The 15,839-nt window shown below is 49.5% G+C and overlaps 6 protein-coding genes across 6 annotated transcripts; 1 reads left to right on the top strand and 5 right to left on the bottom strand.

Annotated features, from left to right (window-relative positions):
• Positions 1 to 135: 135 nt before the first annotated feature.
• N7484_009163 (uncharacterized protein) lies at positions 136 to 3,234 on the bottom strand (the record flags this gene model as incomplete). The annotated part of the gene is made up of 3 exons (XM_057119550.1): positions 136 to 2,199; positions 2,253 to 2,999; positions 3,079 to 3,234. 3 exons carry the CDS (start codon positions 3,232 to 3,234, stop codon positions 136 to 138), a joined length of 2,967 nt encoding a protein of 988 aa, XP_056969105.1.
• Positions 3,235 to 4,696: 1,462 nt separating this feature from the next.
• On the bottom strand, positions 4,697 to 6,082 carry N7484_009162 (S-adenosylmethionine synthetase; the record flags this gene model as incomplete). Its single annotated transcript, XM_057119549.1, has 3 exons — positions 5,954 to 6,082; positions 5,779 to 5,864; positions 4,697 to 5,697 (listed from the first exon to the last, which is right to left on the bottom strand). Exons 1-3 carry the CDS (start codon positions 6,031 to 6,033, stop codon positions 4,697 to 4,699), a joined length of 1,167 nt encoding a protein of 388 aa, XP_056969104.1. The 5' UTR covers positions 6,034 to 6,082.
• A 386-nt stretch (positions 6,083 to 6,468) lies between these two features.
• N7484_009161 (putative signal sequence-binding GTPase GPN3) lies at positions 6,469 to 7,338 on the top strand (the record flags this gene model as incomplete). Its single annotated transcript, XM_057119548.1, has 1 exon — positions 6,469 to 7,338. One exon carries the CDS (start codon positions 6,469 to 6,471, stop codon positions 7,336 to 7,338), a length of 870 nt encoding a protein of 289 aa, XP_056969103.1.
• Positions 7,339 to 7,857: 519 nt separating this feature from the next.
• On the bottom strand, positions 7,858 to 8,475 carry N7484_009160 (Apq12 family protein; the record flags this gene model as incomplete). The annotated part of the gene is made up of 2 exons (XM_057119547.1): positions 7,858 to 8,336; positions 8,460 to 8,475. The coding sequence occupies 2 exons, from the start codon at positions 8,473 to 8,475 to the stop codon at positions 7,858 to 7,860; spliced, it is 495 nt and encodes a 164-aa protein (XP_056969102.1).
• Positions 8,476 to 9,332: 857 nt separating this feature from the next.
• On the bottom strand, positions 9,333 to 12,206 carry N7484_009159 (uncharacterized protein; the record flags this gene model as incomplete). The annotated part of the gene is made up of 6 exons (XM_057119546.1): positions 9,333 to 10,023; positions 10,090 to 10,335; positions 10,445 to 10,593; positions 10,969 to 11,562; positions 11,619 to 11,813; positions 11,865 to 12,206. The coding sequence occupies 6 exons, from the start codon at positions 12,204 to 12,206 to the stop codon at positions 9,333 to 9,335; spliced, it is 2,217 nt and encodes a 738-aa protein (XP_056969101.1).
• Positions 12,207 to 12,818: 612 nt separating this feature from the next.
• Positions 12,819 to 15,512, bottom strand: N7484_009158 (M protein repeat protein; the record flags this gene model as incomplete). Its single annotated transcript, XM_057119545.1, has 3 exons — positions 12,819 to 13,757; positions 13,812 to 15,259; positions 15,314 to 15,512. The coding sequence occupies 3 exons, from the start codon at positions 15,510 to 15,512 to the stop codon at positions 12,819 to 12,821; spliced, it is 2,586 nt and encodes an 861-aa protein (XP_056969100.1).
• Positions 15,513 to 15,839: the final 327 nt, after the last annotated feature.

Below are 15,839 nucleotides of genomic sequence, written 5' to 3'. Positions count from 1 at the left end.
TATTCCGGGCATCCCTGATGAGCAATGTGAGGATCAATGGGCTCGCTCCTGAAATAAACATGCAAGACTGCTGTATCGCCAGATGAAAACCAAAAGCCGCCAAAGATGCATACATTTAATTCGATGGGTCGCACCCTACAGAATGTCCATATCGTCGTCATCCCAGCCCAGCTGGTCATAGATCGATTTGGATTGAGATTTGTCCGGCGTCACAGGTATGACATCGGCACCTTTGACAGGGGTGCCGAGCACAACTGGTGAAGATGGCGGACGAGTATTGTTGGTGATCATTACTGGGAAATTAGGAGCTGTGGGGATAGAGCGAGGGGCTGGCATGGGTTCTGGACCACGCTGCTTTGGTGGTGTCTCCATGATCATTGAAGAGCGGGCGCCTTCGAACGTCTTGCTGAGAGGCCGTGATGCTTCGGGCGTAGAAGTTGGGTTAATTTGTTTACGCCGAGATGAAACTGGGGTTGAGGGCGCCATTGGCTCGGGAGGGTTTGCACGAGGCTCTGGAATCTGGGGTACTCGGAACAGATCTGTCCCTTTGCTTGCAGATGAGAATATCCGGCGGGGATCCGTGCTGCTGGGTTTGTTGGTGTCAAACAACAGTCTATTAGGAGGGGGGCGAGTGGGCGTTTCTTGGATAGATCCAAGCTCTGCCGGTCGGGCCTGTCGTCGCCCACTGTCGCTTGTGTCGACAGCATGGCGAGACTTGAATGGGTTTGAGTCAGGCCCGGAGAATGAAATTGCTCGTCGACTCGAGGACGGAACCATAACCGGGGATTCAGCTAGGGAATGATTTTCCATTTCTCCGGCAAAGGATTTGGAAGGTTTGAGGCTTCGAGGAAGTGGAGGCATCCCCACGACTGCATCCTTCTTGCGATTGCCACGCGGTGTCGCCATGACCTGAACTCCTTGGCCATATGGGTTACGAACAGGGTTCTTTGGCTTTCGGGAGCTCCCTCCTCCATTGGAAACCCGTTTGGTAGCATCGTCAGCAATATCCTTCGCAACCATTTCTCTGTTTGGTTTTCGCAGAGCGTGAATGGCAGCATCGAGTTCCTTCTTCTGGTCGGCCAACATTTGAACCTTTCGCAATTTACTCTCGTGTTGACGGGCTGCTGCATTTAAATCAACCTCCCTGTTCTCCACACGCTTGACCTGGATTCCACCTCGCACATTCCCTGACAGAACAGTGGGAAGCAGAGGCTCCATAGAATCACGCCTGGCCTCTTGCTTGCTTGGTGCAGTATTAGACCGATGGAGAGATGGATGTCGATTTTGAGATGCCGCTGCCGCCTTCTCATCGGTCAAGACACGATGCAACGAGCGGCGGATGTTCTGAGGCGGCGCTTGTCGTTTGACTTCCGCTCCTGGCTCTGGACGCTCTCTCTTGTTGGATGATTTCTTGGCCGCTGGTGAGATACCACCAGATACGCCGAATTTGCGAGTGATCAACTTGCATTTGCCCGGCAAGCGTGCTGCATAGAATGGAATGATGACCTCGGTGCAAAAATCGCGCACCGCATCGCTTTCAACCTTCTTCCCAGACATGTGGCCCTCGTTAAAAGCCGATGTTCTTGCCGTTTCGGCCGTCGAAGATTCCTCAAGACCGACAGCATGCCAGATGCACAGTCGGTCAAGGTGCAGTTCGAGGAGCACATTCAGATCCTGAGGCTTCTTGGGTCTGGTCTTCTTGGCTGAATCCTTAGCTTCGACGATTTCTTTTGTCGGTCTCTCGTCTTCTTTCTCAACGGTAGGAGTCGATTCCAAAGCCATTACTTCCAAAATCAGGAGGATTTGCAGCTGTATTTCACGCAATCGAAGGTCAGATATGTGCTTCTTGGTCTCTGCTTCCCGTGAATCGTATGTAGAAGTTTCAGTCATGCTCCGGCCCTTCCACCACTTGTGGATGAAGCTATCCTCCTCGGGATACAGCCCGTTTTTGCTCATTTTCTTCTTTTTGCTCTTCCGCTTCTTCGTACCACCCTCACCATCAGACACAGCAATCACTGCTTCGTGAACAGCTGCTGGCAAGGCTTCTCGGTATTTGAGGTCCATTTTCTTAGCAGCCAGAATAGCCTCGCGGTAAAACTCGATTAGTTCACTTGGTGTCTGGGGGTTTCCAGAGCTTGATGATTGAAAAGCAGTGCGGCAGCGAGTCATGGGACCTTTGGCAAAGTAGGCCAGAGATGTCTAAGGAAATCGTTAGATATCAAGCTCCAGACTGAAATGAGCAAAATGTTAACCTTTGAGATGTAGAGAGCTTGTAAGTAATGATCTCTCATCTTATTGAGCAGCTCTTCGGGTGACTGCTTCGCATCAATGCCATTGTTGTCTGTGGAATCAACGTCCATAGCGCCTGTAGACCCCATACCCTGGGACTCAGATAGCGCAAAGGAAGCCTCGGTGTCGCTGTTCGCATTTTTTAGGACAGGAGGAATTGAATGGCCCCGGAACTCAAGCACATCAACAAAAGAAGGTGCAACTGTCCCCACATCCACCTCATCTTCAAACACAACACCAACCTGCAGCCCAGCGAAGTCATCTCCCAACCCAAAATCAGAAGTGGGTTCTTCGATCTGCGCAGCCTGCCACCAATTGAGAGCATCCGGCACAGGCAGGGATTTCTCCTCAGCATCAACATCTATGTCTACCGCTCGAGAAGACCCTTCCCAGCCCTTCACCGCAACCACAATATCTCCCTCATTCACCCACCGTGCAAGCCTAGTGAGCGAGTAAATGCCTCTCTTTACCCTCTCAACCACGTAGAGACTGCCATCAGCCACCAGCCGCACGGCAAGGACGATAGGCTCTGCACAGGCAAATAGTTCGTTTTCGAGGGCGGGGATATCGGCGACGAATAAGCCGCCCGGTTGGGCGTCAGAATGTGACCACGACGCGTCTTCGAGCCATGAGAGCGGTAGTCTGGTGCGGGGAAGTGTGGCAATGCGATCTAGGACGAGGGGTTCATCGGATAGTGAAGCGGCGTGGGCCTGGTAGAGATCAAACAAGAATGGTGAGTTAGGGATCGTGGACCAACAAGCAAATGCTAAACAGATTAATCAAACATACTCTGATCACTATAGAGGCACCTGCTATCTGGCCAGCAGTAGCGGCGTCGTGTCCGAATTTGCGCTTCTTCGACAGCGGCTGGGCCGCCTCGGGGAGTCTGTTCAGCGCGGATGCATTGAGGGGATCTAGGACAGTCGGGATCACATGGGCAGTCATGATCACGTCTAGGCGATGGTGTTCATTGTGCAAGTGTCCAGATTTCAGGAAACAGTATGCGAAATAACAGAAATAGAGATACGCTGATGCAATGCACGTCAATAGTGTAAGTGGGAGATCGCGGGTTTAATTTGTTAGTGGAGTTTTGGCGTCACGCGTCGAGGTCCAAGCACTAAGGTTGTCCCCGCCCGAACTAAAGAACGTCTTTCATTGATTTTCGCAAACGCTTCTTCTCTTAATGGTGAGTGCAGGATCTTACAGGGAATCATTAATTAAACTCCATATTCAAGGTATTAGGCAAGGCTGAGATTCGTATCTCGGATGAGTAACATTATCGAGCACATAACTACCCAGGTGCCTTCTTACTCAAGAGTACGTTATCCGCAAGGTGAAGATTATCAGGATACTCACTGAGCCAGCGCCTTTTCGTACCTAGGATTACAATGCCGGTATACATGCATTACCTTGAATGTTGACTTGTTGCTTTGATTTGACCTTGGAACCAGGGTGACATGTTCTTCAATTCTTGAGATAGCATTTTTGTCCAACTGTCTGCATTACGACTACTGATGGCTTTAAATGTGGTTAATGAGGTACATATAAAGAACATCTATAATTGGACTCTCCGAAAAGGTTACTTGGGCACCTCATCACGGTCTTTGGCTTGCGTGATGATCTTTATGCAGGAAAGTACTATTATCGACGACATACCCAGGCACCACTCAGCTATGTGAACGTGATAAAAGAGCAATGCCTACTAAGACGGCGACTTTTCTTACCCACATCCCGGCTCGAATGAAGCATTATGGATGTTGGCTTGAAGTAAGCGTAGTCATGCTCTTCAATACCTGAAAACCGGTACGGTTGCATCTTAGGTGAATTGCCCTTACCGTGCTAGTTCAGACACGGGCTAGTGAGGTATCCAACTGATTTTGTGGTCAACTGGAGATGCCCTTTCTACAATGGAAGTGGAAACTTGTGTTGTTTTAAATCGTTGAGATTCTTATTATTGTAATGCTAATGTTTAGATTAGCGACCTCTAAGCCACGAATGGGTCTTATGGTGTAAAAGTCCGACTCTCTTTGCCACCAATAAACCCTCCAATCGAGTCAACAGCCATAATGGTACACAGTACTGATCAGCCGTGAGCACGACCGAGGAGGTGAAAAGGAGAAGGTAATATGGTTGTTGAAGACTTCGCTCCCGAAAAAACGCCTGAACATCCCGTCCCAGTTGATGAAAGTGGTATCATGTTGAATTTTATCTTCGCCGTAATTTGCAAGACAAGCATGCAGATAATGAAACAAGAAAGTGTAAATTCCGAAAGGAATCAAACTTTTGAAAGATTTTTGTCGTTTTAGGTGTTATAATGCTCTATGCATGTGCTTTGAGTTGTTGAAAACAAAGCAATCTCATCACGTTCGTCAAAGCGTCTCCAAAGTTAATGGATGGAGGATTCCATTTAGAACTTCAGAGTCTTAGGCTTCTCCCAGGTGAAGTCCTGGTTGGTGAAGTGACCGTTCTTGGCAGTCTGGATGTAGATGGGCTTGGCCAAGTCCAGGTCCTTGACAATCACACCGGGACGGAGATCGAAGTTCTTGCGGATGATCTCCACAAGCTCATCGGAGGTCTTATCGGAAGTTCCGTAAGTCTCGACGAAGATGGAAAGGGGCTCGGCGACACCAATGGCGTACGACAGCTGGACCAGCGCACGGCGAGCCAGCTTGGCGTTGACCAAGGACTTAGCGATCCAGCGAGCAACGTAGGCAGCGGAACGGTCGACCTTGGAGTAGTCCTTTCCGGAGAAAGCACCACCACCGTGAGCACCCCAACCACCGTAGGTGTCGACAATGATCTTACGGCCAGTGAGACCGGCGTCACCCTGGGGACCACCGATGACGAAGCGGCCAGAGGGCTGCAGGTGGTAGACAGTGCGGTCATCCAAAAGCTCAGCGGGGATAACCTTCTTAACAATCTTCTCCTTAAGGGTGGCACGGATCTCCTCAGTGGAAAGATCGTCAGTGTGCTGGGCAGAGATAACAACGGTGTCGACACGCAGGGGCTTGACAGCACCGTTGTCGTGAGCGTACTCAACAGTGACCTGAGTCTTGGTGTCGGGCAGCAACCAGGGGATAGAGCCGTCATTGCGAGCGGCCTTCATGGCAGCGTTAAGCTTGTGAGAAAGGAGAATAGTGAGGGGGAGAAGCTCAGGGGTCTCGTCAGTGGCATAACCGAACATGATACCCTGGTCACCGGCACCGAGCTTCTCAAGAGCCTCATCGTAGTGAAGACCCTGAGCGATATCGGGGGACTGCTGCTCAATGGCAACAAGAACGTTGCAGGTCTTGTAGTCGAAGCCCTTCTCAGAGGCATCGTAACCGATGTCCTTGATAGCGCCACGGATGACCTTCTGGTAGTCCAGCTGGGCCTTGGTGGTAATCTCACCGAAGACCATAATCATACCTGGAGGAAAAGGACATATTATGTCAGATTTGGATGTCCGGTCAGGAAGACAATTGGGGGCCAATTGGACTTGTCACATACCGGTCTTGGTGGCAGTCTCGCAAGCAACCTTGGAGAGGGGGTCCTCCTTAAGACAGGCATCGAGGATAGCATCCGAGACCTGGTCACTAATAGATGGGGACACGTAGGTTAGAATTGATGCACGGAGACTTTTCGGCGCACGCCTCAGGGGAAAATAAACGGCGGAAAAACTCACGCAATCTTATCGGGGTGACCCTCTCCGACGGACTCGGAGGTGAAAAGGAAAGTGCCGGGCTTCTGAGAAACGGAACCCATTGTGAAGAATGGTGTGTGATTAAATTAAAGAGAGGTGAAGAGAAAAGGGGATGGATGAAGAAGAAGAAAAAAAGAAACGAAGAAAAAGAGGGAGAGGGGTTGGTATATGAGAGAGAGCGGGGCAGAAAAAAATGGGACCCGGAACCATAGAGCGAGGACAGTTCTGACTTCGGGTTCCGACCATCGACCATTGGCAACTCGATAACGCCATCCGTGCATGTCTGGTCCGGACGATTAGTTTCACCGCCTGGCCCCCAACCCCATCAGCATGCAAATCATGCAAAATCGAACCAGTCACATTCCCATACGGCTCACCGCCTAGCCCCGCCCCACCGGCAATGGAAAATTCTCATTTACCGATAAGCAATCACTGAGATAATCTTCATGGTGCTATACCTACTCACTACAAGATCATTATCCTCTATCTAATTGACCATGTCCAAGTTCGGCGTCTTGGTCATGGGCCCTGCTGGGGCAGGTAAAACCACCTTCAGCAATTCCGTGATCCAACATCTACAAAGCAACCGGCGAAGCTGTTTTTATGTCAATCTGGACCCCGCCGCCGAAAACTTCACATATCAACCGGATCTCGATATTCGGGACCTGATCACATTAGAAGATGTGATGGAGGAGCTGCAGCTCGGCCCCAACGGAGGTCTTATCTACTGTTTCGAATTCCTGCTCCAGAATCTGGAGTTCCTATCCGAGGCGCTTGAGCCACTGAGCGAGGAGTACCTCATTATCTTCGATATGCCCGGCCAAATCGAACTTTACACCCACATTCCTCTCCTACCATCCCTTGTACAGTTCCTTTCTCGCCAAGGTCCCTTGAATATCAACCTCTGCGCGGCATACCTCCTCGAAAGCACATTCGTCGTTGACAAGGCCAAATTCTTTGCTGGCACCTTGAGCGCCATGTCCGCCATGCTGATGCTGGAGATTCCTCACGTGAACATTCTCAGCAAAATGGATCAGGTTCGGGACATGGTCAGCCGCCGAGAGCTGAGACGGTTCACCAACGTGGACATGCAATTGCTATCGAATGAGAACGACGACCCGGCTGTTAGCGCCAATCCCATGGCTAAGGATGCCCTAATGAGTGGCGGTTCCTTCACGCAGCTTAACCGGGCTGTGGCGCAATTAATTGATGACTTCAGCATGGTCTCCTTTCTACAATTGGAGGTCCAGGATGAAGACAGCGTTGCCGGAGTTTTGAGCCATATTGATGATGCCATCCAATACCACGAAGCTCAGGAGCCCAGGGAGCCCAAGGACGAACAGGAGGTCAACTACGAGGACGAATAAACCGTTCGGTATTTTTTGTCTTCTTTTTCCCGGTTCGGTGTTTTACGGACGCCATGTAATCCCGAGACCGGACGAAGTAATCCCTACCCTCCGAGCCCCATCGGCGCTTATTTGTCGCCTTATACTACTGTGAACCGAACTCCGAGGATTCGGTGAAATTGATTACGGTCATTTACTCAAGCGACAACGGAATATCTGACTTGATGGTGAGAACGTGGTGTACAAACGCCCGGGCGCGGGGCGTGTGGAGGAAGACAAGAGACCCCACCAGCACCACATACAGCACCACACCAAGCGCCACATCAGAGTCCCACTGTTCGGAGGTCCCCTCGTTCAGGAGGAATAGAAAAAAATATCGACATGATCACTTAATAATACGCTAAAACCAATAAAGAAAGCTCACGAATGATGATAATTCCCAAACAAACAGAAACCCCGTACACCCCCCAGAGGCAATATATCTTGTCCAAAAGTACTAACCAAAGTATCGGAGAATCCTTCACTTATGCCATCTTTCTTTTACCTCCAGCCCCCACGAGTTCCTCGTTTCCCCGATTCTGAGCCTGACCCAGGCACCCAGCCCCCAGCAGCACTCCCACTCTTCTGGAAATCCTCCACAAAGCCCATTGCAACGCCCCACAGCCAACCGAGATCCCTTCCGGCATTTTCCACGCCCACCTGATACACGTAGAAGCCAAGCCCAACCAGAGAACCCCAGAAGACTAATCGGAAAGCCAGCATCACCCAAAACATGACAAGGCGGCGCGCATAGTCGAGGATCTTGAGCGAAATAAACAAGATGACCACTAGCAAGAACACGGAGATAAGGTCGGGCATTGCGGCAGTGCTTGTGGAGGTGAGGAAAGTCGAAAGCGGTTCAATGATGTAGGGCTGGACATAGGCTGAGCGCAGGTTGGCAAGCTGTGTTGTTACCTGGCTCTGAGTTGTGGTGCGAAGAAATGAAACTGTTGGGTGTTGGAGAAATGTTTGAATGTTTTCTGTAGATTGGATTTTTGGATTAGCAGATGCTTTTTTTTGCGCTGCCCGAGCAAGAAAAGAACTGAGGAGTTGTTTACAAACAACTGCCTGCGAGCAAGCTAGAGATAAGAAGTCGCACATACCTGGAAGGAAATCCATGGCTTCGTATCGTCCTTAAAGGTGGCAGATTTCTGGACTGGATATGCGCAGTTGGAGGCGGGAAAGAGAAGGACTGTTTGTCCAGTTCACTCTTTGGAAATTTGCTCCGACTTGAATCCAATCTTTGAAAGCGGCTTTGTTTGGGGTGGCGGTTCCCGGCTAGATATTTCTCCTTGTTCCGTGTTAATGCCGGTGAAGCGATCAAATTGAGCGGATATAAGAGATGTATTTCTCAAAAGCTCCGAAAGAGTGGAAACTTAGGATTTCATCAGAGAAAAGTTATGCAAGGCATCGCGAAGTGACAGCTGTTGCACGCAACAACGGCGATAACGTGATGCAAACCAAACAAACAGATAAGGTCTCCACATTTGTATCTTTTCTTGATTGGCTCTACGTTGGTTTTCTGAAGGGAATCCTTGAGATCATTAGTCCGACACCACACTAATTATATATGGTGTCATATAGTAATTTCAATTTGAACAAAATTCCGCTTTGCCTCATGTTCATGAGCATATGATCTCGCTTGATCCAAGTCAACATGCATAACGCTTCATTTGAGCCGGATCTAGGTAAGAAAACGCGCCAACCCCGTGGGGATTACCTTTGAATCGCCTTCACATTGGTACTAAAACCGAGTGTATGCAAGGAAATACCTGAGTATATACTTTCAAGGTTTATAATATTGTTACTCCAACGTCAAATACTACATTTCGCCTAATACCGTCAATGCAGTGTTCAACTACCGCAGACTGCGAGATGTTTTAATGTAGATGCCCATACTTTATTTTTATCCTATGACTTTTGACCATTGCTAGTATCGTGCAAGATGATGAATGACAGGAGTATACCCTCAATTGTCAGATCCACGGGATAATTTCAAAGTAGAAATCAATCATATCCTCCTCCTCCGCCTCTGAATCATACCCAGTATATTCTGGCCTGCTAACGGTTGTACCAGATCCAGCCCAGTAGCCAGCAATGTCAGAAGTCATGCCTACCAAAGGGTGATAATCTCTCTCGTAAAGGTCCCGTTCGTTATACCTTTCCATGCTGCAGGTCACCTTGAGGCCGGGGTTATCATATCTTTCTCCCAATCCGGATATCAAATCCTCCACTGCCCCAAGTGAAGAATTAACGACAACGCTATCATTGCTATAGTAGTTCACTTGGAAGGCGCTCTTTACGGGATAATGTATGTGGAGGAACCCCCTGATCAGGAATCGTTCCAAAAGTTCGGGTTCTCCATTGCGGCGCTTTTTAATCCCGTGGGTAGGAATGCCTGGCAGGATATCCGCATATTGGAGGCCATGATCCTCCATTGCAGCAACAAACATATCTTGGTAGCTGTTGAAGCTGGGGGACTGGGGACTGGATTGAGCCTGGGACTTGGGTGCGGGCTGGGGCTGGCCACCATAATAGTCAGACACGGCAGTGAAAATTATAGCTAGAACAGAGGCAACCGCCTGGCCAATTTCGTTGCACATGCTGTAGCCGGCCAGCCTGGATATGCACCGCGCCAACAAACCTCCGGCTAAAACATACATCACCCTGAAATATATTAGCAGGAAAATTATGATTAGAGTGCGCATCAACTGTGCTCAATGATGGTCATACCTGTAGTTTATGCTAAGAGCTCGGGAGGTCTCGCTCGAGGAATGAGAGATGCTGCTCCGGATCTTCGGACTCGCTGGTACATGTGCCCGCGCACCAAAGCTCTTACTCAGCCTTTCACAGTGGTCTTGATCTGTGACAATAACTTTACTGTGTAGATACTCAGATCCAAGTATGATGTCATTCTGTTTGAAGAGGCCTGTTTCTGCCATGTAGGCTGCCCGCGCGAGGAGAAGTGGGCTGAGGATTCTAGAAACGTCTTGGGAATCCAGTGAAACTTGCAATGGGAACTTTAAGGAATTGCAATCTGTCAATTAGTTCAAAATAATCGTTCAAGAAGGATGGAATATGGTCGAACCCTGATTGGAAATTCATCTCGGATTCTTCCAAGGGAGGAACAACGGGTGAACAGACAGCTCTGGTAGCCATCAGATTCTTGCCTGGGAGCAGAGACGCATTTTCATCATCAGTATCCCAAAGGACCCCATGAGTGTCGTACGCCATTTTCTGGATAGACTTAGTACTGATTGAATGTGTCGCTCGCCCACGCTGGTGGTTGCGAGATATAATATGTGGGAGCTTCGGGGTCCAACAAGTGGATTTAGTGATGTCGTTTGATTGGATAGCCAGATGAACCCCTTGCGCACGAGGCCCACTTATCTCAGGCACGGTGGAGCCTGGGCCTTGAAGTCTATATTTCTCCATCACAAACTAAATTACAAGACTATCCTCTGTACAGTATTTCAATAAGTCAGTACCTAGGGCTACTGATACAGCCTCTAGCTTTTTGCGCAGCCAACACTTTTGTTTCTGAGGAACAAATTCTATACCGATGGCAATTGTCAGTGGCCAAGCTAACAAAGTAGCCGCCATTGGGGATACTTCACTATCAAGGCCATTATTGGCATGGTGCCGGTCTCTTTCAATCATGATGCTGGTGACTGGATTGAAGAAGGACTCGACGCTGTAGCATATATCGGTAGCCAAACAGTCAATGGTAGATTTGCACTTTTGAATTTGTGTAATGAAGTCACTTTGAGGTGACATACTTGCCAAATTGAAGAGCAGCCGCAGGAAAGTACTGACAACAATCAACCGGCCGGCACGGTGTCGATTCCAAATAGTTGCGTGGTCAAATGTCGAGTAGATGTGGGCAGAGCCTTCGTATAGAAGATGAGACCTGGGCACCCCGATATCTTGAGGAGAATAAATGGAAACCCTCCACTCGTCGGGTAAAATGTATTCCCAAAATTCAAATGCAAAAGCCAATTCTTCAGCCTCGGTAACTAGGATTTGAAGCTGAGATATGACCGGGCTGTCGCATTGGTAGCGAAGTTGTAAGCATTTTGACCGTAGAATAGTGAGCCGAGTGTAAAGATCATCAAGCACAACCACTGGATCATCAGGCTCAATTCTTTCTGCATCTTCTTGGAGCCAATCAGGGGCTGGAACCCCTCGGAATAGGCATGATCGCACCTAAGAAGACATGTCAACGGATTATTCTTCAATAAAGTTTGTGGAATTGTACTCACGATTGGCCGTCGAGCGACTCGATCAAGGCCAGAGCTCGAGCCCCATCCTTGCTGCTGTCGAATCTGCAAAAGACCCGCTGTCCCTCGGCAATGACTGACACCAGGCAGGAAGCTGGATTCACCCCTCATTGCAGACCTGTGAGTAGACGGGGGAGTGCCAACACCAACATCCCCTCTATTTGGAACCGTGATATTCTAAACATTTTAGCCAAAATCCACAGAGTCTAAAGTCATATTCGAACACACATCATAGACACCCATCAGCAACGTAGCAACAAGCAGCTGATCAATCGTCTCATTCGACAAGCAAGCTATTTCCACCTGCATACACTTGATGCTTCTCCCGTAGAGCATTTCGGCGCTTTTTATGGCTTTATCCGAGCGCATCGCTTGCCCAAACTTTGCCAACGCAAAAGCAGAAACGGAGAGACGAAGCGCGGAGCGTGGATGGCAATGGTCCAAAAGGCGGAGTGCGGATCCACCAAACTCGCTCTCAATTTCTTGTAGGCCACTAGGCCAAGACGTAAAGTTCACCTTCCAGTAATTCAAGGCATAGACTTCGAGAGGCAAAGATAGAGACGTGCCCATTGGAGATGGTTGATTAACCATCAGGTCTTGCGAAGACGGGCTGCTATTGTGGGCGCGAGGGCGCCGTGGTTTGCCTTTTGCAAATGCATTCTCATTCTTGAATGGCCAAGCTTCTGATTTCTCTGATTCCCAGGCACAATTTCGTTTTGCTTTATGACATCGACCGCAGCTGGGTCGGGAAGAATCACACTGAAGGGATTAGGTCATGCAGGTCGGACATTAGGGACGAAGTATACCTTGACACGCCGCTTTTTACATGTAAGGCAGCCAGGGCTTGGGAAGACCATGCTTTTTTTTTTATAATATTACTGTAGTGTGCATGCAGTGAAGAGATTAAACGGCGGGAGTCAGGATGCATCATGCAGCTAGTGGAACGGATTTAATTTAACTCCGGGGTTCGTAAATGCTGAAACATACTCATTTTTTCTCACAGTACTTGGTATTTCTAGGTAGTCTGCAAGGTGTCCATCAAAATATGAAGCAACACCCTTGGTCAACGGCTCCTACACGAGGGATGTCTATATACAAATATTCTCAGCCATCCAGCTGTGACTCATGCTCATTAAGTCTCAAGGGGGAAAGCCAGGACGCATGAGACTAGTCCTTTCCTTCTCATTTCATAGTGCTATCCACCAATTCGCGATAGATCTTCTTCAAGTCAGCAATATCAGCTTCAAGTTCTTCGACTTGTTCGCTCTTTTCACCCAGCATCTCGAGGGTAGTCTGATATCGCTGGTCGATATCCGCAAGTCTGGCGGTAAGTTCCTCCACGCGGGAGTCTGAGGTTTTCTTTTCCTCTAGCTCGCGCATGAGATCCACGACTTGCTGTCTGGATTCATCGCGCTGGGCGGTGACACGCGCCAGCTCGTCCTTGGACCCGGCACGTTCACTTTCTAGGCGACGAACGGTAGCGCTCATGCGTTCGACTAGCTGCACTGATGGGCCAGCGCCCACAGTTGACTCCGAAATTATATCGTTGATACCGCGTGATGGTAGGGCCTGTGTACCGCCATACATGGATGGAGTAGCCGGTGTGGCAGAGCCGAAAAACTCGTCCGGCTCAAATGTAATTGAAGGAGTCTCCATGATGGTGCTGGTGTTGATAGGGGGAGGGGAGAGCGTTCCTTGATTAATTGATGCTGGGTAGGAGTTCTGGCGCGGCGGCGTGCCAATGTCAGGCGAGGCTGTGGGCATGGTGGACGAGCGACGGCTAGAAGGACGATAGTCATATAGACCTGATGGAACGGTGTCTAGATTACTCGATCGCCGTAAAGACTGGACGGGGGAGACACCGCGAGATTGCTGCAGGTTGTTCATTTGCTCCCGCCATTTGGTTCGCTCCTCGTCCAATTTCTGTGCCCATGAGGCATCACAGGCCTTCTTTTGCTCCACGAGGTCTTTTTGGGTGGTTGTAAAATCTTCGACTGCTTTGTCCAGCTTCTGTTGCATTTTCTGCATTTCTTCCATGCGCTCTTCAAGTTTGTTCTCCACCTCTTGCTCGGCCTCTCTGGCAGTCTCGATTTCCTCTTCCAGCTTCTTGGTCTTGAGATTCTAAAAGATTATTAGAATAGGATCGTACACTAACAGTAGATAAGGATTGCTTACCAGCTCCCGAATCTTCTTCCTAAGATCACCTTCTTTTCGGCTAAGATCATCTCGTTCTTTCTCAACATTGGCTAATCGAGAAAGCAAGGAACCTTCCAAACTATGCCAATTCTCGCTGGCGACCGAATATTGGGTCTGTAGGGTCTCAATCTGTCGCAGAAGCTTGGCCTGGGTCTCCCCAGTTGCACCAGACGACGCTTCTTCTGCCCGAGTTCGAAGGCTCTCCATCTTGCTTTCCAGGACTGACTGTTCACCCTTCAACTCTGCCTCAAGCATACGTGCGCGATCTCTCTCCTGGTCAAGCTTCTCCTGCAATTCAGCAATCTCCTTCTTCCCCTTCTCCTCGTTGATATCGCGTTCGATCTTTGTGTTTGCCAGCTCCTCTTCTAACTCATCAACTTTGCGCTTCTCTTGTTCCAACGCATCTGAATGAGCCTTGGCCTCAGCAGCCTCGGCACGTGCAAGAGCTCGACTCAACTGTGCCTTCATTTCAGAGACAGTCTGGTTCAGGGCATTCCGCTCATTCGACACGGCATCAAAGTCTTTGGTGGTTTTTGCCTGCGATGACAAAGACTCAGTTGCCCTCTTTTCTGCAGCCTCGGCTCGTTTCGCTCTCGCTTCTGAGTTGGCAAAATCCCGTTCCAGTTTCTCGTTCTTTTTCTTCATTTCTGTCTGACTTTTGGCATTGTCAGCAAGCTGTTGACGAAGCTTCTTGATGACGGTGCGATGGTCCATCTCGGACTTTGAAAGTTTCTGGCCCTCCTCCAGAAGCAATGCAATCTTTTCGTCCTTTTCTAGCAGCTGTTTCTTCGCACTTCCTGGTGATGCGCTGGCAGCTGCATTCTTGGCTGATTCGGCAGCTTCCTTGGCGAGGTATTTGAGTTTTGATTGTAGTGCGTCGATGCGTTCGATATATTCGTGAATTTCCTCTTGTCTCTCGGATTCGGCCGTTTTCCCGTCGTTGGGGTCATTGTCCGCCGGCAAGTCCACGCTTATCCGTGTGCTGTCTACTGAGGCACGAGGCACGGAATCTTCCGTTACCTGAGTCTCTAAAGTTTCCTCGTTGCTACTTTCCAAATTGCCTGGTCGCTCTCCCAGGTCGTCCGGATCTCGTAGCAGTGATTCGGAAACACTCATTTCTGCAGAATTCCGTATCGATGTTCCAGAGTCATGGCTAGGCCTGGGCGAAGTTGGTTCCAATTCGGTCCCGGCTTCGATATGCGATGGGCTCTTGAGAGCATCAGGAATCTCCGTAGAGGATGCTAGAGTGGAATCGACGTCCATACTCCGTCGCGCATCATTGCTCGGCCGTGGGCTAGCAGCTGGTGAAGAGCGACTCGGCGAAGACTGTGTGTTGCGATTTGTCGTATTTGATTTCACCATGGCACGCGCCAGGCGCTCTTGGAGCCGATCATTCCTTCGCGCATTTGAGGAGCTACGAGAAATCGCTAGAAGGTTGCATTAGCCAGGCTCTAGTCCAATTGTAATCCAGAATTCCCTACAGCCAGCTGGAGACCTTGTTAATGGCGTATTCTTGGTCTCGTTCTCCTGAGGCTTCGCGTTCGCAGCCGCATTTTTCTGTCTCTCCTCCTCGTCCAACAGAATGTGGTCCAACCGAGATTCGACACCAGCGACCGCCTGTTGGAAAAACGATCCCACTCCCCATTTTGGCTTGGACGGATTCTGTGAATCCTGCGACATTGTATCAGGCACGCTATGCGATGCGACTCGTGTTACTGGGCTCTAGACGCCTTATGTTCAATTTGCATGAGTTCGGTGGGGGCTGCGCTTGGACGACGGCTCGTTGCATTCGAGAAAATAGGTAGAGTGATGAATCGATGATGGGAGGATTGGCTCCTTGAAAGAGAGCTAGGCAACAGGCTAAGGGCTGGGAAACGAAGGACTTGGCGTAGGCTTCGAGGCCAAACTTGAAGTACAAGGCAACGACCACGTTGCTAAATAGACGTCGCACAAGGCGTACAGGTCAGAGAGAACAATAGAAATCAGTCTCGCGTCAATTATATGGCC

This window comes from Penicillium longicatenatum (assembly GCF_028827895.1).
Source record: "Penicillium longicatenatum strain IBT 33135 chromosome Unknown contig_6_segment0_segment0, whole genome shotgun sequence".
NCBI classification, from domain to species: Eukaryota; Fungi; Ascomycota; class Eurotiomycetes; order Eurotiales; family Aspergillaceae; genus Penicillium; species Penicillium longicatenatum.
This window is presented reverse-complemented; position numbering and strand designations above follow the sequence as displayed.